The 24,498-nt window shown below is 44.8% G+C and overlaps 1 protein-coding gene across 1 annotated transcript in view; it reads right to left on the minus strand.

Annotated features, from left to right (window-relative positions):
- Window positions 1-24,498, minus strand: part of immp2l (inner mitochondrial membrane peptidase subunit 2) — a 208,388-nt gene that overhangs the window by 5,129 nt on the left and 178,761 nt on the right. Inside the window, exon 5 of the mRNA XM_085358837.1 lies at window positions 7,215-7,317. Coding sequence (XP_085214963.1) covers window positions 7,215-7,317 — 103 coding nt within the window. The remainder of the gene's footprint in view (window positions 1-7,214; window positions 7,318-24,498) is intronic.

The following is a 24,498-nucleotide window of genomic DNA, read 5'->3' on the forward strand; positions in this document are numbered from 1 at the left end:
CGAGTCAGCGTGTCACAGATGATGTCGACACTCTGACTCAGATTTACTGCAACACGTTGGTAAATCTGCAAACCTTCACCAACCTGAGAGTGACGGCGCTCCAACCGACCACGGTGGTTTGGAGAAAGGTCGCCTCCACCAGTACCATCGCCTCGCCATTAAATTCGGTCACCCAGAGGTTGAGGGTGTTTCTGGGTGACCGCTTTGATTGTACTTGCAAACTCCAACAGCAAAAGATGTTTGAACTTGTTTAAATGTAGTCTTTGGTTGGGCTTAGTCACAACCACAGCTCAGTTATGCTGAATGTAAAAAAACTGAAGCCTTCTTTGAATCGAACACATCAGGTGCTGACATCCAGAACCTGCAGGGACTGTTTGTGAAAGGCACCAATCCTCTGCTTCGATTTTGTTGAATATATTAAAGATACGTATCCAAGCAGCCTGAATTAACACGACGCCGTGGGTTGGTTTTCCTCTTTTTGAGTCACTGGTTGCCTTGGCAGTCTGAAATGAGCAAAAACTGATTTTTTCTGATTTTTGAAGTGACGTGCTTCTTATTTAGGTTTTCACAGGTTGACATTCAGCTTGAGGTGCAGAGACTTGCAGACATCAACGGCAGAGATAATTAAAACCGGCGCGCTGACAGCTGAAGATCCGTCCACTCACTGCTGTCCAGCATCGTCCTCGCCGCATCAATTAGATCTGCTTTGCATAAGGGCGAACGCACACACACCAGCAAATGTCATAAGCTTTTAATGATTCCTGTTATCTCTCAAAGCCAGCCTCTATATTTAAAACCATATATACATATGCGGCATTCATCTCCATCTCCAGAATAACCTTTAGAGAGCTCGCGCTCGGGCTGGAGGTATTATGAGGAGTTGGTTTCAGAGAAAGAAAGCAACGTTTGATTTGACGCAGCAAATTCAACGCTACAGTCTGAGTAACAGGAAGGAAAAGAAACCTCCACCTCACAACAGCTGCGGGTCAAGCTCCAGTTTAATAACATGTGGTAATGAAACAGCTGATTAATATTCATCCGGCTGCAGATGACACTGAGCTGTTATCTGCTAAGGTGAGACAGTGAGGAATTACTAAATTACACACCTGAAAGCTGTGGAGGCAGAGAACCTCCAGGTCAGCACAGATTCATCTTTCTTTTAATCTCAGAAACACGAGGTTGGAAACTTCAAACAAAAACGTTTGTTTTGCACCTTCGCTCCACGATTTGGGTTTGAAGATTCCTTCAACTGGTGACAAAAATCAGGAAAAGTATCCACGCTGGCTTCTTTACGCCAAACATGGTTAAAACATGGCTGCCAAGGTGACACGTAGTTGTTCCTTCCTTTGCTTTATTGATGCTTTCTTTCTTTCGATGCTCTGTTTTTGGCTTATTTGGATATTTGGTTTTTTTTGTTGATTATTGGATTAGCTTCATTTCTTGGATTCTTTATAACACGTTGCTTCCTTCTTTTCTTACACTGAGATTTTTAAGGCGACGATTGACAAAGACAAGCATGTAGGAGAAAGTGAACGTGCCTAATTTCAGGTTTTTCAGAACAGGAAAATTGAGAATTAATTAAAATGCATTTATATAGAAATTCTTCCTTCTTTTGTTTCTTGGAGGTTTTTCCTTTCAGGATATGTTTTTATTTTTTAGCAGTTTCATGCTTTAGATGGTTTTTTGCTGCCCTCTGCTGTCCCATGACCACTAGCTGTGGTTAGACCAGCGGTCTCCAACCTTTTTTGCACCACGGACTGGTTTATGCCCGACAATATTTTCATGGACCGGCTTTTAAGGTGTCGCGGATAAATACAACATAATAACGATAAAAACAATAACAAAGTAACGCTGAAAACCGATAAAACCCCTGAAAACCATACATTTCACACCTGAGCCTCAACTCTCGCGGCCCGGTACCAAACGACTCACGGGTCCGAGGCCCGGGGGTTGGGGACCGCTGGGTTAGACGACCAGAGTCGGGTTGCTGGGCTCTGTCACTCCGAACCCTGCACAGCGGAGGTGGTTTACTGAACCTGATTCCTCCTGAATGGTTTGGGAGGAGGCTTCTTTGCAGAGTTGGGAACACCTGAGTGACCCCTCCCGGGGAGACATCTGGAGATTTCTGCCTTGAATGCTGCTCCTCAAATGTTTTATGTGGGCAGAAAGTGGACGGGTTAACACTACTGTTTTTAATGAGCCCATTTTTCAATGACTACGACTCTGCTAGTGTTGCAGACAGATTTCAATGGTTTTGAAAACAGAAGAGGAGCTTTGATGGACGATGGTAGCAACAAGCTATTCATCAGGTGCTGAACAGAATAATGAGCTCCGCCCAGGTGTTTCCAGGTACACGTCACATTACCGTGACTGAACAACAACGCTGGGCGAGAGACTCAAACGGTTCCTGAACGATGAGAATAAAAATCTTTACAGGTGGCCTGCGTGATGGATGCTCAGGGTTTCTTTAATGGTAACCATTAAAGAAACCATTAAAGTTATTGGTATAGTTTAGACTTTTGTAATTCATCCATAATTTTTTGCTTCACTTGTTTTGATTCTATTTTCTTGGATTTCTCTGTTTTGGTTTCACCTTTTAAAGGCGACCGCCCTAATAATTAACAGCTTTTGTGCTTCGTACTTTCCTACCTTCCTCCGTTGCCTCTACGGTTTGCTGTTTTCCTGATTTTGTCCATCGGGTCCTCCTTTGGGGTCTTCATTAGCCTTATTTTTAATTTCCTTGCTTGTTAGTCGAACATCTCTCAGGTTCTTTGTCTCTGTTGCGCCTTTGTTTTCTTTGTATTTTTCCGGATCGTTGGTCAGTGGCTTCCTTTTGCCGTTCAGCGGTCATGTGCCGAATTCCACGCTGCATCACTTAGTCCCGTAGTCTTTTCTTCTCGGCGCTCTCTCGGCTCATTACTTTCTCTGTTTGTGTCCACATCAGGATTGGCTTTTCAGCTCTGAGAGGAAGAAACCTCAGCATCTGGCTGACTCACCGTATTGATCAACACCCCCCCATCAACTCTCTGCAGATGAATTGCGGCCGTTTCATGCTTTGGGCTCAGTAGAAATCTTATTTATTGCACCTATAAACGCTTTAATAGGCCATACTTCCCACAGCGTGAGATCGACTGACATGAAAGCCTGACTCGTGTTGCATATGCATGAAAATCTCCTCGGTTTCACATTTTACAAAGTTCTGAAAACCAAACAAAGAAAGAACATTTTTAACTTAGCAACAAAAGAATGTGGAGGAAAAAGCTCCATACAGCGCTGCACTCGGACCATATAGTGTATATAGAGGTTGTGGGTGTTTTTCTCTGTTTTGTTTTGGACTATTTCTGATCGACCCGAAGGCTGACTGCATCATCTGCTGCACTGAAAGACTGTGAGGTGGGTGGCAGCGAGGACTGCCAGGCTGACTTTAAAAAGAACATTTTATTCAAATGAGACCTCCTCATTGGAGAGGATACATCCTGAATATAGTCAATTGATTTAGCTGTTCGAGTCTATTTCCTGTGGTATGAATATTTGGTAATAATATGAAACTGTCAGCACATTGTGTTTCATGATACAACACAGCTGAGGCTTCTGCTGCTGTGGCTTTGGCCATTTGGCAGCAATGAAAGGGTAATGTGATTTTAGGGACGAGAACGCCGGTGACGTCTGTCACGAGGGGCAGAAGCTGACGTGTGCTCTTCAACTCTGCAATGAAACATCTACTGACAAAGACCACTGCGCTCACACCACCTTTCTGAGCAGCAGAGAAACGTCTCCAGGCTGGAACAGGCCAGAGCTAGTCTGGAGCAACGACTGGATGTCATCCTTCTGTGCCATTAAGCAGTGACAGACAAATAGCTGTGAAAATGGTGACAGGTGTGGATGAAATAAACACAGGTTGATGTTGTTGTTGACTCTGACGTCAGCAGATTTCTTCAAACGTGCTGAAGAAAGAAAAAAACGGCCACAGCTTTGGACTCTGGGTCTGGCAGAAGCTCCAGTTTCACCCCAGCAAACGAGCAGATGCATCTCAAGCTGCAGAATAACGTGAAGCTACAAATATCTGTAAGATACCACAGCCTCACACCTTTCGCTCTTGTATTTGTCCGTGCAGTGACAGTGTTAGACGATTATATGTAAAAGAAAGTTTTCATGTGACAGTCGAGGGAAAGACTGAGTCCACCCCTGATTCAACAGCTTGTAGCAGCAATAACCTGCAGGGAGGATTTTCTCTGTGGCTTCGTCAGTCTCTCACATCACTGTGGAGGAGTTTTGGTCCACTCTTCTTCATATTCTTTTTCGCCTCATTGAGGTTTGCAGCATTCGTTCATGCACAGCTCTCTGAGCTCTGCAGCAGCTCCGTTCTTCTCTTCTTCGGTCGTTCTGTTGCAGACCTGCTGCTGTGCTGGGATCTTTGTCCTGTTGATGACCCGGTTTGGTCCGAGCTTCAGCTGTGGGACACACGGCCTCACACTGACTCTACAGAGGAGCTCATGGTCCACTCAGATCATCGTCCCTCCTCCACCGTGCTGACGGCTGTATGAGGTGTTTGTTTCCTCCAGACGTGCTGCTGTGCGTGATGGACGAACATCTCCACTGTGGTCTCGTCTGTTAAGATGCAGTTTTGGAAATATACACCATGCTGGTATGTTCTCCTTAGAGAGAAGACTCTTTCCCCTGAAGCCCTAAACAAGCCATACTTGTTCACTCTTTGCTAACCGAGGTCTGAGCTGCAGCTTTTGGGTTTTTTGGAGTTCTTCTGAGTTTTGCACGGTCTGACCTTGGGGTGAATTCTTTGGAACGTCCAGTGCCGTGAAGACTTGCAGCTGAATGTTTTCAATTTGTGAATAATCTCCCTTAGTATTTGTAGACGGCCTTATAATCCTTCCCAAGATCTTTGCTGACATCTTTCCTCCTTGGCTTGGTTCAAACTAGCAAAAGTGCCATAAGTAGTGGTGCTCACACCAACTGATGATCCTTTAATTAAGTGCATTTGTGCATTTAATAAGCAGCACCTGGCTGGTACTGACCTTTAATATTCTTAATTCCTATGGAAGCAGTAAGCGTGCCATTTACTGAGACTGAAAGTTAATAAATACGCTGAACTCACTGTTTAGTACGTTTTACAGAACCATGGACCAGAACAATCCTAAGGCAGGGTTAGGGTTGATTTCAGCTCCTCTCTATCAGCCCATCCCAGCAGCCATGACATCTGGTCAGACCCCCTTCATAGCAAAGACGTCTAACAGGATGTCAGAGGCAGCAGTTTGTAAGAAGGAGCTGTAGTTTACACCTTCGTAGGAAATTCTCTGCAGATGATCATCATGTGAATCTAAATTACATTTAGCCACAGACTTCACACTGAAACAGCGGTCTTTAATGAAAAGTTGGAACTGAACGGGCGTTTGCTGGAAATACTGAAAGAAAACTCATAATCTGCAGAAGAGTGGTGTGGTCAGAAACATAATAGGAGAGAGGCACAGCATATTTAAAACTCAGCCTCTCTTTGTAGGGCAGAACAGGTGCCGGTCGTCTCAGGAACAAAGAGGCTCTGCAGAGCTGCTGCTCTATGTGCTCTGGGTTTGAGCTCAGAGGGGATTTCTGCTCAGCTCCTTGGATAGCTTTGCATCAGTGGGAGAGCAGGGCTTTCTGTCTGGCTCTGAATGTGCTGTCCATAGCAAACGACTACTTCTTTGCTGAAAAATTTATCCCGCTCCAACCAACAGGGGAAAAACTACAAATAGCGTGTAGAGAACAGGAGTCAATATCAGACTTTTAACACTCTTCCTGCCCTGGAGAGATGAGCCTGAAACACGGCGTTAATGAAATCTTTATGTGTCTGTCAGGATGAACAAACCAGGTCTGCACAAACATCCTGCTTTGTTAACGTACTTGTCATCTCTGCCGACCACAACAAAACGCTGAAAGATGGCGCCGAAACAAGCCGTCACTCTGGCTTCCCTACGGACTCTGTGACGCTCGGCTCCAGTCAGGAGGAGAGGACCCAGCTCGGATCGGGACAGGGCAGATGAAACCGGGCCCACAGTATGCAGTGCACGTAAAGGAAACATACTGGAGTTATTTATCCGTGGATTCTCCCAAAGCTCCATGTTCCTTCTTTACCGTTTCCCCCAAACAGTACAGTGTGCTGCAGTAATGCCTTGCTCACAGCTTCATTATTTCTCCTTCTGTTTAAGCCATAATAAAGCTTTACACCACATTTATGAACAAAGTGTGAATCTCGACTTTGACAGTGAGATTTTTGCGAGACTTTGGGTCCTCATTAGTCAGGTCTCCATGGCAACGCTGACGTGTGTGTGTGTCTATGAAAAATTTGTTTTCAGGTTCACGTCTGTCCATCAGCCTACTGGGTGAGGAGCTAAAACTCTGCAGAGGGATTTAAAAAACACCTAATTTTAAATAAACAATTGTAAAGGAATTAATTCATTATTAATTATATTAAAGAACATTTCAATCACAGGTTTAATCGAAGCCCAGATTTGGATCCCGCTGAAACATTTTAAACTTGTAGTGTATGCAAGAACACACATATGGACACAAGTATGACGCAGCCTGCACACATCACACCTACAGGAGCTGCTCGACCGTCTCTGCACTCAGTGATGTCTCTGACACACTGTGCAACCAGGTAAAGATGGTGGTTGGTGTATAATTCGGTTTTTTGATGTTTGGGACTGACTGCAGGTAGCTTCAGTGATCAGTGCAGAGGTTTGCTGTCAGGAGGCAACCTGACTTAGTCTAATCTGGAGGGATCATTCAAACAGACTGTTGAAGGTTTGCAGTTAATCAACATCCATTTTATAGAGTCAGACAGATTCCAACACGTAATCCACCAACGGTTTGGACCTGTGCAGGATATACTGGACAAAGGATGATGAAGATGGAGCTGCCAGCAAGGAGGAAAAGAGGAAGCCCTCAGAGGAGGTTCATAGATGCAGTGAAGGAGGCCGTGCAGAGGGCTGGAGTGATTGTGGTGAAATAGAAGTTAAGGAAGAAGAAGTCTCTATCAGGCCATCACAGCAGCTGCAGCATCATCTGCAAAGTCATGTGTTTTTATACTGATGAAGATTAAGAGACGTAACCCAATACTGTTTCCTTACTGTGTATCGCAGACTGACTGAAAACTCCTGAACATAGAAGTTGTTTCTACCAAAGGAGGGCATCAGTGTCACTGCAGTGGGATGAGTGCTTACCGGTCCAAAGCTGTTGCTGTCCAGACTGTGGCCGTGATGATCTCCCTCGATCCAGAAGTGACCATCTGGAACTCGAACATAGCGGTTCTTGTAGGCCAGAGTCCTGAAAAGATGGAAAATGAGAGAAACTTCTAAGAAAGCAAGAACTTTGTTTTCAGTCAGACGTTCATTATAAATTCATTCAATTTAATCGAGAAGACATTGTCGAGATGACCTGCTGAAGTTAGGGTTAGGGCATCACAGTGGGAAAGAAAGCTGATGGAGGGAACTCTGAACTTGGCATGGTTGTTGGTGCCAGACAGATTGGTCTGACTGTTTCAGAAACTGCTGATCTGCTGGGATTTTCCCACAAACCCATCTTTAGTGTTTACAGAGGTCGGACTGAAAACAAAAAATCCAGTGAGCCACAGTAATCCAGTAACGTGCCTTGCTAATGTCAGGGGTCAGAGGAGAGTGCCCAGATTGGTTCAAGCTGACAGAAAGGCAGCGGTAGGTCAAATAACAACCAAAGCCTGCAGAAGAGCATCTGTGAGTGCACAACATGTTGAACTTTGAGGCAGAAGTCCACACTGGGTGTCGCTGCTGCCAGCCTAAAGCTGCATTTCAGAGTCTCACCAGAACTGCAAAATAGAAAAGCATTGAAACATCTTTTGAGTCTCGATTTCTGCGGCGACATTCGGACGGTAGGATCAGAGTATGACGTGAACAACATGAGAGCATGGCTCCATCCCGCCTGTATCAGCAGTTCAGGCTGGCTGTGGACTGACTGCAGGAGAGTTTTTCCTGGGTCCCAACTGAGCATAATTTAAACTCCGCAGCCGACCTGAGTAATGTTTCTATGTCCATCTCTTTGTGACCACAGTGAACCATGATGGCTCCACTCATGCTGAGAGGACCACAATTAAACTCCTCAATTCAAACACAGAAATACAACAAAATCAAATGTCGCCATTTATATTCAGACTTCAGGCAGCATTACATTTAATGCAACACCAGCATTGGAAAATTATTACTGTTAAACTGCAGCGATGACAGCAACTACACCCATTTTTACTGATGCATGAAATAAATCAGGTTCCAAGTATTGATGGCAGTGATAATAAAAGAAAGAAATGTTCACCAGAATTATGATGGTTTTGTAATTTCCACTGTTTGTTTTCAGTTCAGTTTAGGGTCAGTTAGTTATTTCAGTTATATATTTATATTTTATCACACCCAGCTTTATTCTTTGATTTAACTTTGGATATCTATGACGACCCGACTCAAAAACAGAACTGACTAGGACTAGGAATGACTAGGAACAAAGCTAGCGGGCTAACTGTAGCCTGCATGATGTTATTTTTTTCAGTCACAATACAGTAAAAATATAATGACAACTACTCACAAGGCAACTATACAGGCTGCCTGGATGGAGGCAAGCTGTCCAACTTGGACTGACTGCAGTCACTCACACTTTCACACTTAAAGTTCATTTACTCTGAATCAGATGATGAGGTTGTAAACTTCAGCTTTTTCCTGTAGTTTTTTCCCAAAACTGACAAAAACAACAAGTGAACCAAGCAAGTCTCTTTAAACCAAATGAGAATGTTTAGTCCACTTATCCGCTCTTTAAGTCTGACGTCATTAGCCGTTTCTGGGTCCAAAGTCAAACGAACACTGCACCATCGCTGAGAGTTACATAATAAATAAAATGATCAGCGTTGCTGCTTTACCAGGTGTAACAATTAAGTTTAACATCCAGGCATCCATGAAAACAGGATTTATGAAGTTTAACAGAGTTAGAAGTTAGCAGAAGTTAGCTCGCTAGCTTCCACCTAAACATGATATAGCATGTTCTGAGTGAGAGGTTTTGGAAACAAATTAAAACGTACAGCTCTGTTATCACTTCCAACATAAATGAAGACAGAAAACTAAACAGCAGTGACGTTTGTAGGGTTACTGAAGTTTGGCTAGCTGGTATATAATGATGTGGTAAATGGACTGATTCTTACATGGCACTAGGGTTGCCAACTCCCTGAAAAATAAATAAGGGACACCTCGTGGCCAGGGCCGGGCGACCCAGTTGTCTTCACCCTTCCCAGTGTGGTGAATTTTCTAGCTCTTTTTTTGTGTGTGAAATTATTTTTTTAACCATTTGACTTGAATTTGATTTAAGTAGATGCATATTCTATTCTTTGTGATATGAACACATGTGAAACAAATGATCATTTAGCCATTTATTTTTAGCTCAAAATGACAACATTAACACAGTAAAACAGGTCTCCTTCTTAAACAGAAGCCTGTCATGCTTAACTTTTGAGAATATAAGTAAATCTTTCTTTAAAAGCACTCTGTCCTGCTTAACTTAAAATAATAGAAAACAATAGAAAGAAAAACATTCTTGTAACAGTGCACATTTAGTGCATTTAGTACAGTTGGCTTAATGCTAATCAGCTGCTCCTGTTTGTAAACCCACTTGTTCCCATGATTACGCATCTTAACTCATCATCATTATTCATCTATGTATTACTTTTATGTATTAGTCATCTATTTGTTGTAATCATCCATCCTTGCAGTTGTTTATTACACAAAATAAATTATATTATCACACTTCTGGCCACATAGCACTGATATTCACTGCACATGCCCATATTAACTTTTTCCAGCCAGGTGTTTTCCTTTTCCCATTTTTCCCTTTCTCTGAACAAACATTGCTGCTCTAATGCTGGGCTTACACTGTGCGATTTTAGGCCCATTTTGAGCCGATTTTTGAGTGATCGGACCGATTTTGGCCTTCATCGTGCGTCGTGTAGTATACGTGGGGTAACGAGAAGTGATTAACACCTCACGACCAACTCCCGATCATCAATCGCTCGTGAGGGTCTCACCACAGCCGCTCACACTGCTCGCGCGCAAACACGTAAACGTTGGTGTAAAAGACGGCGCAGCACGGCTGTGCAGCCTGTGATCTGGACACAAGCGATGGAGGCACACAACCGTGAAAATAGTTGGATTTACATTGCTGCTCAGTCACAGCTGCCCGATCAATGTTTTTCATTAGCAATTTAGCAAAGTTGATGGTGGTGGTGTGTGTGTCTGTGTGAGTGTAATGCTGGGCTCACACTGTGCGATTTTTGGCCCATTTTGAGCCGATTTTTGAGTCGTGCGACCGTTTTGGCGATCGGCCCGATTTTGGCCTTCATCGTGCGTCGTGTATCGTGTAGTATACGTGGGGTAACAAGACGCGATTAACACCTCACGACCAGCTCCCGATCATCAATCGCTTGGTCGGGAGGGTGTCACCGCAGTTTGTCACACTGCTCACGCGCAAACACAAATGTCGGCGAAAAAGACGCCGCAACACGGCAGTGCAGCGTGTGATCTGGACACAAGCGATGGAGGCACAACTTGTAGAACTTTGGAAAGCTCATCCGAGCCTTTTCGATGTGGCCTCAGAAATTATCACGACACAACAACCGTGAAAATAGTTGGATTTACACTGCTGCTCAGTCACAGCTGCCCGATCAATGTTTTTCATTAGCAATTTAGCAAAGTTGATGGTGGTGGTGTGTCTGTGTGAGTGAAAGACGGAGAGAGAGAGAGCGAGCGACAGATTTTCTGTTATAACCTTCATTTTATGGAGGCACAGTGTGAGCACTCAGGAGATAAGATGTACCACAACGTAAGGAGTGCTCTGACACGTTGATAAATATGTTTTTTTCCTTTCTCGCAGTCGATTAGATGAGATGATAAGGCTGTATGAAAAAATGTTCCTATTAAGGGCGGTATAGTGTGAGACTCTGCATCGTGACCTACCAACTTCTAACCCCTGCGAGTCAATCGTGCAGTTTGAGCAGGAGCTGAATAACGTGACTGAAAAAATCGCACAGTGTTTTCCCAGCTTTAGGTGTACTGTCGTCCGAGACTTGCACCGCAGTGTCGGCGTTTGTTTCCCTGTTGGCCATGCTTCTTGTTGTGGTCATCTGTTGTCTTCCGGTATTTTCTCCGTAAGCGACCTTTCCTTGACCAATGAGATGAGCGGTAATCTGAATTGTCATACTCGAATTGTCATAAGTGTGCTGTCAGCTCATTGGTCACAAAGCAGGAGAGGGGCTGGGAATTATGTTTTCAAACAAAGCGTTAATTCCATTAAAAGTTATAGACTACTTTTGATTCTCACTGTATTACGGAACAAAGTGCGTCCCTTATTAGCTCAATACGGGACGTGTACTTTTGTTTCGAAATACGGAACGATTCCGTATTTTAAGGGACGGTTGGCAACCCTACATGGCGCTTTTCTACTCTCCCAGAGTACTCAAAGTGCTGTATACACTCATTCACACTCATACAAGCACTTCTATATTCAAGTGCAATCTAACCAACATTCACACAACTTGGGGTTAGAAACTTGCCCAAGGATAATTTGGCATGCAGACTGGGGAAGCCAAGGATCGAACAACCAACCTTCCAATCAGTAGCTGATCTGCTACGTGATCGCTAGCGACACAGCTATGTTAGCATAAACACACTGAAGCCTGCAGGATGAACACCAACTTTTTTCCACTGGATAAAAGTTAACGTGAGGGTTCCTGATGGTTAGAGACAAATGCAATTGCATGGCAGGATGCTGTAAATGGACCAAACTTCAGTCAGGAGAACAACTGAGATAATCCATCCACAATATGAGGTTAGTCATTCATATACTGCTACATGGGCTGGAGTTACATCATAAGGGTTTAAAAACTGAGCTTTAAAATGAAGAGCGATGATAAAAACTGAGAGAAGCCGACAGTGATCACTGACTGTTTTGAGGGGCTTGTTCAGATTAAATAGAAAAAGATACAAAACATTAAAACATGTTAAAAACACAACAGCCTTAATAAACGTAGGGTAGTTTGGGCTGGAAGCAGGATTCATACGTCATCACTTAAAGACCGGAGTGGCCAGATTGCATTAATTCTACTGCTAGCTGCTATTCCACACTTACCGTTTGTGTACTCTGCACATATATGGTACCTGTTGTATCTCAGATTGCAAAACACACCCAACTACAGGAGGGCGCTTAGCTCAAATTGCAGCATACACCTGGTAGCTGTGTTGGATTGAGGTTGGATCACATTCACAACATAAACAAACTGCTCTGGAGTTCATTTGAAACCTGATCGAGATGTGTTTTTGGTTCACACCAGAACAACTGTAAACTGATAATTGCTGTGTCTTATCATCATTTCATTGCCTTAGTGATGCACTAAAGTCACTCTGACGACTGCAGCTGACTGAGAGTTGTCCGAGACCTGGTCCTCATCTTCAAAGGTAACATGGATGCAAGTTGTTTGCACACGGTTGGAATCATTTTGATTGTGTTACGGTCTCTAACTGTAGCATTAGCTAATGTTAGTGGTGTTGCTGGTATATCTCCAAAAGTTGATTCTGTTCATCTGGACGTAGCGTTTTGTGGGAGAAACATTTCATCACTCATCCAAGTGACTTCTTCAGGCTCAGCTGACTGCAGGTTTCAATCTTATAAACAGGACATTTGCATAATGAGTGAAACCAGCCCACTGAAGGAGCAATGGGCTGGGAGGTCAGTTCCTTAATCTTAATTATGCAAATTCTCATGACCATTGATCAACAACCACTGATCAATGGCCATGAGTCCCATTCACAGAGAGTTGGGGAATGGCTACAATCACAAGTGCATTTTCTGCTTTTAGCATGTTTCAGACTTTTTGTATTGTGCTTTTAATCTTAACAGTTTCTGGAAACCAAACAGGAGCTCACAAAATGATCTCCAGCGGTAAACTGATCAAAGTGTTCATGTGGGAAGACAAAAAAAAGAAGATGAAAATCAGGAGAGAATAGCCGTTAACGTTTTCATTGACGGTGGATCAAATTATCGCCTTCATTTCATTATCCTTAATCATCAGCCTCCAAATCATCTCCTGCAGCGTCACTTCCCTCCGTCACCTTATCGCTCAAACAAAGATCTGATCAGAGGATTCAGCCTAACAGAGGTGGTGGAGGGGGGCGGTGCTCATCTCGTCCTGCAGCCGCTTCAGTTAGCTCGTCGCGTTTATGAGGAGAAGGTCCGACGCCCTTCATCATCCCTCTGGACTGTTACGAGGCTGTTCCAGCCCTGATTTATCATCCAGCTTGGGAACATTGTGAATTATAGCCTCAGTGACTTTTTAAATGGAAATTTGTCTGCAATTCCTCACGCATGTGTGTGTGTGTGTGTGTAGGTTGGTCCTGCAGGCTGACCAAAGAGGCCTTGGATACATAAATATTGATTTAGCCATAGCAGCTGAATTTACTGACTCGCAAAGGAAAAGAAATAAGAGAAAACAAGCTGGGACCTTTTTGCAGAAATAAAAAGGTTGCAGTTTATGTGACACCAATTCTCTGCTACATTTGACAAGGAATGAGTATGAAATCTTTAAAGAACCAAGGACAATTGAGTTTACTGCATTTAGTCTTTCATTCGACTCAGCTTGGTGTGCTGTGGTGATGAATCAGAGCTACAAGAAAAAGAAATCATCATCATTTGTGGTTTAAAAATCCGTCCCAGCAGTTATTTTTTGATGAAATGTAAATTTTCTAATTAACTTTTTTTCCATTAACATGCCCGCCGTGCTTCTACATCAATTAGTGCGTTCTCCACGTGCACCTTTCAAGTGAGTAAAAAGGTGCGACCTTGATGTTATCTCCACAGCGAAATTAGCAGCAGAGCTGTGGCCTCCCAATCTGTTTTTAATATCTTTAGTGCCTTTGAGCAGAATTTCATAGAAAACCTAGAGAAAGCTGCGTCTTAATAATCCCAGTTTGGGAAAATGCTGCATTAGAAGCACTCGCAGCTACACCGACTGAGCTTTTACAGTTAAAGTGCTTCACAAGTAAACTTACTTTCATATCTGTCGGTGTCTGGTTTTCTTTGAGGTCTTTCTGGATTACAAAAGAAAATAATATGCATAATGTAAAAGGTATTTTACTGCTACAAAGGCTCTCCCAGAGAGACGAAGAACATGCATTTTATAAATATACATATAACTGGATAAATGCTGCATAAGAATCTCTCAGAACTGACGGAGCTTACTGCACTGGCTTTGAGCTCTTTGAGTAAAAGCGTAACATATAGAGTCATGTGGAAGTCTTCTCATGTTATGAGTACGTGTTTGACTGATCCTGTTGTTATAGCTGTGTGCCGTAGTTTGTCATGTATGCATCATGTGGTGTGTTATGTAGTTTGTGTACGGACCAAATCTGGGGGGGATGCTGCAACAGTCTCCATGCTGCAGAGAATGCACTGTGGATAGTAACGGCTGCATGGTGAGGATTGCTTTTGATTTCTCAAGCACATTTAACACCATCCATCCAAGTCTCCATCCACTCATAACGAGCACGAGCGTCAGGGTGATCCTGGGCTTTCATGATACCTTTGAACTGGTCTTTTTCCAGAGTGGAAAGATTGTACAGCATACATCTTTAATGACTTTAAGAAAAACTGTTTGGGGGTTTTCTCTGATCCCCACGGGTCAAAGGTATACATATAGGCTCAGATATATACATATATGCCCACTAATATATGGTTAAATAACTCTTAGCAAGTTGCTCCTCAACCAGACGTTTTTGGTACCCATCAACATCATCCCGGCATAATCCAGTCTCATATTTTTCCACTCTTCGTAGCAGAATTGGAAAACTGTCACTAAACTGTCCACGTTTCAGCCATCTAGCTGTTGATTTGAGAAGTTGAAGAATTTAGATTCATTATTCCATCCACTGTGGCTAATGTACCAGGACCACTGGCAGATACTACCGCCACCATGTTTGACAGCTGTTGCACTGTTCTTAGGTTGAAAGTCTCATCTTTACTCCTCCAAACATACTTCTTGTCTTTGTGGCCACATAGCTCAGTCTTGGTCATGTCTGAAAACCGTACATGGACAACTGCAAAAGTTTTGATTTTGTAGCTTCTGTCTTTGTTGGCACCCTCTCAGTCAATGGAGATGCAAAACTGGCCTCACTGTTGACGCAGGTGTTCCAGCAGTTTCCAGTTCAATTCAATTTTACTTATACAGCACCAAACCACAAACGCCTCAAGGTGCTTTATATTGTAAGGTAGACCCTACAGAGAAAACCCAACAATCATATGACCCCTATGAGCAAGCACTTTGGCGACAGTGGGAAGGAAAAACTCCCTTTTAACAGGAAGAACCAGGCTCAGGGAGGGGCGGGGCCATCATGGAAGGCTTGAGCCTCGGTGGTTCCTTAACATCCTAACCAATTTCCTCAAACCTGAGATGAACAGTTTGGGTCTTCTTACAGACCTCAGTAAAGCAGTGACACACCTAAATAACTTGCACTAACATACAGTTGTTGAACTGATGATCTTGAAATCTGCAATTGTTTAGAAATGGTTCAGAGATGGTTGCTAACGTGTTTAAATCTGGTGTAAATCTTGTGCAATCCTTCCACACTGGAACAGTTCAAAGAAATCATAAAAGCTCAAGGTTACCCTGACATTCATGCTTGTGATGAAGGGGTTACATGAAGAGGATGTGGAATCTTCAATACCCCGCATCCAGACTGACAGCTAGACAACAAGTAGCTCCAACTTTCAGAAGAAGGAACTGCTCTCAGAGCTGGAGATCGACAATGTACAACACAAATGCTACAGCAAGGGGGGGGGGGGGGACATCAGGTCATTCTGGGTGTCTCTCATCTACTAGCATTTCTACTAACGTCTCATCAATGGGTGCTAACTGAAGGCCAGACAGTCCTGATCCCCGAGGATCATCTACCAAGGTGATGCCCTGTCCCCACTGTCGTTCTCCGTAAGCCTGAACCCCCTCAGACTACGGAGTGGAGCAGTTGTCAGCCACCTCCTCTACATGGATGACATCAAGCTGTATGCCAAGAGTGAGCGAGACATCACATCATCCACACCGGCAGGATATACAGCAATGATACTCAGACTGGAGACGTGTAGTCGGATAATAACAAAGAGAGGGAAAGTAGTCAAAACCGAGGCGCTCAAACTACCAGAAGGCAACATCGCAGACATCGAGGACAGATACAAGTACCTGGGGATCCCGCAGGCAAATGGGAACCATGAAGAGGTCGCTAGGAAAGCTGTAACCCAGACCCAGCACCCTGAGACTGTATAATAAATGGAAGGAATGAGGCCGGGAACTGATAAGTGTCAGTACCACTGTTGAAGATGAGACAACATCCACGAGTACATCAGGAAGATGCCCACAACCGACCGAGTGCTCAGTGAATACCTCAGACAACAGAAACTCAAGAAAGAGGAGGAAGGAGAGGAGCCATCATGGAAGGACAGGCCCCTGCACGGTATGTACCACCGGCAGATAGAGGTGGCTGACATCCAGAAGTCCTACCAGTGGCTGGACAAAGCTGGACTGAAAGACAGCACAGAGGCACTAATCATGGCAGCACAAGAACAAGCTTTGAGCACAAGATCCATAGAGGCTGGGGTCTATCACACCAGGCAAGACCCCAGGTGCAGGCTGTGTAAAGATGCCCCAGAGACAATCCAGCACATAACAGCAGGGTGCAAGATGCTAGCAGGAACATCTGTGCCGAGTATGGCCTGGAAGTCCTGAGGTCAAAATCAGACATGCACCCTAGGGTGGTGGAGAATGACTGTGTCTAAGATCCTGTGGGGTATATCTTGCTGTGGTCTGCTGGGGGGAAGGAGGGGGGGCATCTGAGCTGGTAACACCGACAGACTGAACAAACTGATGAGGAAGGCGGGCTCTTTGATTGGCTGCAAACCGGACACTTCTGTTGCTGAACAAGCTGTTATCCATCATGGATCATGCTGACACCCTCTGCACCACTTACTGGACAGGCAGCTGTGTCCAGTGTGTTCGTGGGGTAACTGCCTCATCTCACAGAATGAACAACTCCACCCAGCATGACATCCTGGTTCCTGCTGTGGGAGTGAGTTGCTCCAAAGTTTCCTGGAGTAAGTTTTAGTGGTGGAAACTCGAAGAGAGAAAACAGGCACCCAAAATAAAGAGATCTGACTCAGACCGTCCAATTTACCTGGTAACTGAGACACAAAGTCAGAAAAGAATCATATGTACCAAACAATCACACAACTGCTTGAGGAAAGCATGATCACAGAGTCCATTCATGCTCAAAATGATCTCATCCTCATCTAAAATATCTCATATTTTGGCTTTGTGACTCACACACAGCTCCAACAAGCCTGTGATCCACTTAGTTTTTTTTAATAACAGAGCTTCAGAAGTCTTCCGGCGTGTCCCCAGACTAACCTGAGATGGACAGGATCTTGTTTCGGAGGGCTGAACTGGGACACACTCGCCCCAAATGTACTTATCCACAGAGAAATGACAAAAAGAGCGCAGAGTGACGCCACAGACGCCTCGAAGAGCTTCCAGATGCTACAAACTGCCTCATCATCACTGTGTGAACACAGCAGTGGATTTTTCACCGGCTCTTCTCCACAGAGGGCTGGTGTGCGTCACTAAGATGATGAGGGAGATGTTCCACTCACACACAGTCACATTTTTACTGTGACATACACACACCTCTTTCCATCCATTTAATGAGGCCGAGGTGGACAGCTGCTGAGAGATCCACACTTTTTTTTTTTTTTTTTTTTTTTTAAACTTTATTGTCATTGTCATGAGAACAACGAAATTAAGAATGGTCCCCGATCATTGCATCATCCCTAGCAATATCAAAATATAAATAAAACAATAAAATTCAATAAATAAAATAGATAGAATACTTAAAATACTAATAAGATATAACAGTAAAACATTCACATACATTCCCACACACATGCTTCAGACCGTGCATAGATTAACACAAGAGTGGCGTGATGGACATTTTTTTGTAGTATTCAGATGTGTTATTGCAGTTGGATAACAGCTGTGTTTGAGTCTATTAGTCCTTGCTCTGATTGCCCTGTACCGTCTGCCTGAGGGCAACAGTTCGAACAGGGAGTGGCCAGGATGTGAGGTGTCTTTTATGATGTTTTGGGCCTTTTTAAAACAGTGGGCGTTGTGTAGAACTTCCAGTGTGGGGAGAGGGCAGCCAGTGATCTTTTGGGCGGTGTTAATGATCCCTTGGAGTGCTTTCCTCTGAGCCCCTGTGCAGCTAGTGTACCAGATGCATATGCAGTAAGTTAGAACACTCTCAATGGTGGCTCTGTAGAAGGACACCAGCAGTCTCTGTGTGATGTTATTCCTCCTGAGAATTCTCAGGAAGTACAGTCTCTGTTGGGCCTTTTTCAGCAGCTCGGAGGTGTTCACACTCCAGGAAAGGTTCTCCTCTATATTGACTCCCAGGAAGCGGAAGCTTGCCACCCTTTCTACACAGTCCCCATTTATGAATAGTGGTTGGATCTCTGCCTTTTTCCTTCTGAAGTCTATTATGAGTTCTTTGGTTTTTGAAGTGTTGAGGAGGAGGTTATTGGCCTTACACCATGACGTCAGCTGCTCCACCTCGTCTCTGTACGTAGACTCGTCTCCCTTGGAAATGAGCCCCACCACTGTGGTGTCATCTGCAAATTTCACAAAGATGTTGCTGTGGTGGCGAGGAGTGCAGTCGTGTGTGTAGAGAGAGTAGAGCAGTGGACTGAGCACACAGCCCTGGGGTGAGCCAGTGCTGAGACTCAGGGCTGAGGATGTGTGATGGCCAACTCTGACTCTCTGTCTACGGCCCGAGAGGAAGCTATTGATCCACATGCAGGTGCTGTATGGAAGCCCCAGGTCTTGTAGCTTGGCCACCAGTTTGTGTGGAAGGATGGTGTTAAAAGCTGAGCAGTAATCCACGAAGAGCATCCGCACATAGCTACCATGCTCTTCCAGGTGAGTTAATGCAGCATGGAGTGCTGTGGCTACAGCGTCTTCCGTGGATCGGTTTGCTCTGTAGGCAAACTGGTGTGGATCCAGGCTGCGGGGCAGGGCTGCTGTGATGTGTCTGCGGACCAGCTTCTCAAAGCATTTCATTACCACTGGGGTGAGTGCCACCGGTCTGTAGTCATTCAGGCCGGTGATGTGGGGCTTCTTAGGCAAGGGGACTATGGTGGAGGACTTCAGGCAGAGTGGGACAGTCGCCTGTGCGAGGGATTTGTTGAAAATCCTGGTGAAGATCCCAGCCAGCTGTCCTGCACAATCCCTCAATATTCGACCTGGCACACCATCAGGACCCGCCGCCTTCCTCGGGTTAACAGCCTGCAGCATGCGCCTCACCTCGTGCTCTTCCAGGGTGAGGGTGGTGCTGCTATGGGTGGCGTGTTGCTGCTGTGGCTCCAATACCTCCGGTACCCTGGTCTCAAAGCGGGCAAAGAAGATATTCAGCTCCTCTGCCAGCTCCAGGTCACCGTCCGCAGCTCCGAGATTGATCTTATAGTTGGTTAGGTGCTGGATGCCTTGCCACACCTGCCGGCTGGTATTACTCTTCAAATGGTCCTCGATCCTCCTCCTATAGTCCCCCTTTGCCTCTCTGATGCCTCTCTTCAGGTTGGATCGGGCTGTGGTGTAGTAATCCCTGTTGCCAGACCTGAACGCAATGTTCCTCTCCTTCAGCAGCTGCCTGACGGTCCTCAAGGCCAGTTCAGATGATTAGGTGTTTGGACCGGACACGTCGATAACGATCATTACATCTCCATCTGTTCATGCAGGGAAATTCCAGTGCTAATAAAGTTTTCCACTAATTTTCCCTCCTAACGAGTCCGCGTGTCTGCTCTATGATTTCTGACATCGGCTGTCAGACACTACAGACACGGCTCAGCATAATTGGATGGAAATATGTGCACTGAGAGATTTACAGGTGGGTCTCAGCATGTATGGATTCCTGAACTGTCCTGTGTAAAGATCAAACCGAGTACTAAAGCTGCCAGAGACACAGGATTAGCTCTTTCTGGAAGTACTTCTGATAAAAACATATGAACTCTGAAAGCTGGTGCTAAATTCATGCAGCTCTGAACAATATTTCATACAAATAAATACTGATAATTAGACGTGCTTTCAGAATATTTACCGATTCTAACTTCACTGTAGATGTTATGTAAACATAAATGGTTGTTTCTCTCTGTTAGCACTGCAATACACTGGTGACCTATCCCAGGTGTACTCGACCTGGGCGCCCACTTCCGATTACAAGGTGACAGCACGGGTTGGCTGGCTGGAACCGGTCTCTACTCACAGACAGACCGGCAAAGGTTTGCTGATAACTGCAAACATATTTCGACCTATCAGAGTCCGTCTGCACCGACGACTGTGACTCGTCTGCGCTGCAGTTCTCAGCTCGTTGCATTCTCATTATAAAAGCAAAGTTGCTGAGCTCCTTTGTCATTCTGCAGTTGATTCTCCTCTTTCAGAGCTGCTTTAATTCTTGATGTTGCAGATTCAACAAGGAAGCATTCCTCAGAGATTTTGGTCCGTGATGACGTCACACAGTCACTGATAATGAAAATCTCCCATAAAATCACATCTTAAAGGCGCTCTACTGCAGCGGTCACCAACCTTTTTTGCCGGTTTATGTCCAACAATGTTTTCACGGACCGACCTTTAAGGTGAGATTATTATAAGATTTATTCATAACACACGGGAAAAGACCCAGGGAAACTGAGTTAACGATAAAAACCCTGAAAAACTAAAATTTCACACCCGAGCCTCAACTCGGTACCAAACAACTCACGGACCAGTACCGGTCTTTGGCCCAGGGGTTGGGGACCGCTGCTCTACTGGACTGAGATCTGTGCCTGTGGAAGTAATGTGGGTACAGGGAACTCATCGTTATGTTCTATGCACAAGATAGTCTGCGGCGCGGTGTGTTATCCATCAGAAGGAGGAGGAGGGATGCACATGGTCAGCAACAACACTCGGGTAGGCTGTGGAGTTCTGAGCGCCCCGGTGTGTACCAGGAAGATATCCCCACACCATCACACCAGCAGCAGCCTGACCTGTTGACGAGGGGCAGGATGGAGCCAAGCTTTCATGCTGTTTAAACCAAACTCTGCTCCTACTATCTGAAGCTCGCACGCAACGTGTTTCCATTATGGGATCGTGTGAACTGTTTCCTGTTTCCTGTTCTTAGCCGACAGCAGCGGTCTCAGTGTGGTCTTCTGCTGCTGCAGTCCATCTGCTTTGAGGTTGCTGCCATGTGATTGGCTGTTTAATGTACCAAATAAAGTAAAGCTGTCGACGAAGAATTAAAATGAATCAGCGTAAACACAAAAGAGGACGATCTTTAGCTCGTGTGATGATCAGAGTATCGATCAAAGGTTTTGGCAGACTTCTCAAACTGTCGTACTGCACAGTACTGCTAAAATCATCCAGCGTGTATATCATCTCCATCTCCTGATTCAGATGGTAACATCACACATGCAGCACCCACATGATGCATCAGGTCACATCAGCTAACTGTGACACAGAAAGCGACCGCGCTCTGACAGGCAGCACGCGCCAGCCTGGCAACCAGCAAACACCATAGCGAGACCCTGCAGCAGCGCGCCAGACACTGAGAGGAAGTGGCAGATCGTACCGCCGCGTTCACGTATCATAACACGCCATCGTCATGTGATTCAACCTGTCAGCTGTTGGAGTCAGACGCCTCTGTGCAAATTACAGGTCACCTGCTGGTGATGGGATGAATAATTAACCAGCCTGTGATGGGTTTCATATCAGAGGCGGCGCTGATGACGCTCAGCCCGTACCACCCTATCAGGTCAGCATGAATCACAGCTGAGCCCAGAAACGCCCGCCACATAGAAACAACAGCTTCACAGACTCGCCCCCGAACAGCCCACGCTGCTCGTAAATCTCCCGTTGGTGCTGTCAGGACACACAAAGTGCGACCTGTGGCCTGCTGCAGGAGAATCGGCGGATCTGAATTAATAGCAGCACATCAATAAAGTTTATTTGTCTGTTAAAGCTTTAAAGGTCTCCTTCCAGCAGGAAGCACTGACATGAAGAGTCGCTCCAGCTCCAACCAAGCGATTCACACAATAACACCTTAAATAATGTCTTCATACGGGAAAGAAGTCTTTCATTTGCACATAGAAAGCTCACGAGTCCTTCAGCAGTTTAAACAGCAGATGAACCTTTATGGACCAAACAACCAACACCCTCATATGTTTGGAAGACACTCGAGGTTAAAGGGCAAATTTACAACTAAAAGTCACCATGCTCACTGTCCTTGTTGCAGGAAGTGCAGAATGGTGAGATTGGCTTTACTCTGACAGAGAACCAATCACGAACATGGTGTTGGTCAAAATGCTGAAGTAGAAGCTCAAAAATGAGACTTTACTGACCACCTTTTACATTTGTAACATGCTTCATAGCTGTCTGTCCATTTTAAAGCAGATGCCACATTTTAGGTTTAAGTGCCATTATTTTTCCATCCAATCAAATGTGTATCCTGGTCTCTTCCTATGCTGAAACAGGAGGCATCCTATCCTATCAAATCACCTCAAATGTTTTAAACACCATGGATCTCATTCTGTTCAGTCAATACTCGTGCTCGTGATCGGGGTAAGTAAATAATTCATTAGCTTTGGTGCTACGATGCTCCACCCGATCTTCTCTTCTCATGAACAACATAAACTTCTTGACTCTAGGTGGCGACTTAATGTGGACTTTTCCAGCTTTTCAATTTTGGCCGTCTGGATCTTGGTGTTCAGAAACCAGACATGAAATTCTAATTTTAATAACAGGAGGAGGCTCATTCACACCGATATCTCTGTTATCATCAGTAGTGGTATACCATGGTCCTTTAACAGGAGTAAATTAAGAAACACAAGCACATTATAAGCTCTCATCGAGGAGTCCTGCAGCAATTTTCCAAAAGATAAGAAAGCCATAATAAATTCCCATCATGTTGGGGGAGGAACTTTCAAAATTCAGCATTGCCCTACCTGCAGAAAACTCATCTTCAAAGAAATAATAAAATAATTATTAACCATAAACAAACCTCTTAAGATTACTTTAATTAACAGGGGCTGAAAGTTGAACCAAAATAAATCTAAAATCAAATAAACCCTCGTTTGGATCCCCCCACTACAGGGGGATCTGGGAAGGTCCAACTGGTCTCCCTTCTTAAAGATGGGAACCACCATCCCAGATCTCCACGCAATGTTGTAGCGGCGTGTCAACCAAGACAGCCGACAACATCCAGAGCCTTTAGGGACCCAGGGTGAATCATTCACTCCAGGGACCAAGCAGCTGTTTAACTGCCTCAATGTTGGTTCTGTTGGCTTCATCAGGTGGTGGCCTCTAGATCGCACTGGAGTGGGTAGCAGTTGAGTGTGAAGCGGCATGAATGAGAATTAGCACCTCCAAGTCTGAGGCCTGGTTCTCAACTGCAAATGGGTGGAGTGCCCACTCTGGGTGGAGGAGTTTAGGCATCTCTGGGTCTTGTGGGGAGCGAGAAATCGACAGATGGATTGGTGAAGTGGCTGCAACGATACGTAAGCTGTGCCGGGCTGTTGTGCTGACGAGAGCTGAGAGTGAAAGCAAAGTTGTTGATTTAGCGGTTGATCTATGTCCCCACCCTCACCTGTGCTCAACTCAGCTCTGACCGAAAGAACGAGATTATTGTGGCGAATCCACTTAGCCAAAAAATGGATCGGACACGAATTGTAGAAACGAGTCTTTATATAAGGCTTCAAAAAGGGGAATGTACAACAAATAAACTGCTCGACATCAGAGCAACATATAATGGCTTCCCGAAACTTTCCTTGCTAGCTAAAACCTGAGTAACTTTCATCTACCACAAAGGATTCTGGGAAACGCAGTTTTCTAATGAAATACCTTTTAAATGCTCAATTTTAGCAGAAAATTAAATCTATAATTAACAGCTCTCACTAAACATGTGGCTAACACTTAAATCACTTACAAAATAACCAAAATGCTGTTATCAAACAAAAATCTGCGATAAAGTTACAACAGAGATTGAATTGGCGCAAATCAGCTTCCTCTGAAGGGTAGCTGGGCTCTCCTTAGAGACGGGGTGAGGAGTGGTACTCCAATAATCACACAACTGGCATAGTAACTCCAACTTTAATGGTCGCCTTCTTTTGTACAACCACAGAAAAAACGGACCCTCCAAACTTCTCCACCCCCTTTCCCGCCTGCGCGTAGCCATGCCCCACCCCCACTGGACACTTGCGCAGTAGGACACATACATCTTAACAAGGAGTTCAATCATTTGGGAGAGACTCAGAGTAGAGATGCTACAGAGGAGCCAGCTCTGGTGGTGGTTTGGGCATGTCGAGTTAGGAGGTGGTCCTGGGGTTGGCACA

The sequence above is a fragment of the Diplotaxodon limnothrissa genome, linkage group LG7, assembly GCF_057381915.1.
Source record: "Diplotaxodon limnothrissa isolate DT_005_m linkage group LG7, D_limnothrissa_male_GT1.1, whole genome shotgun sequence".
NCBI lineage: Eukaryota > Metazoa > Chordata > Actinopteri > Cichliformes > Cichlidae > Diplotaxodon > Diplotaxodon limnothrissa.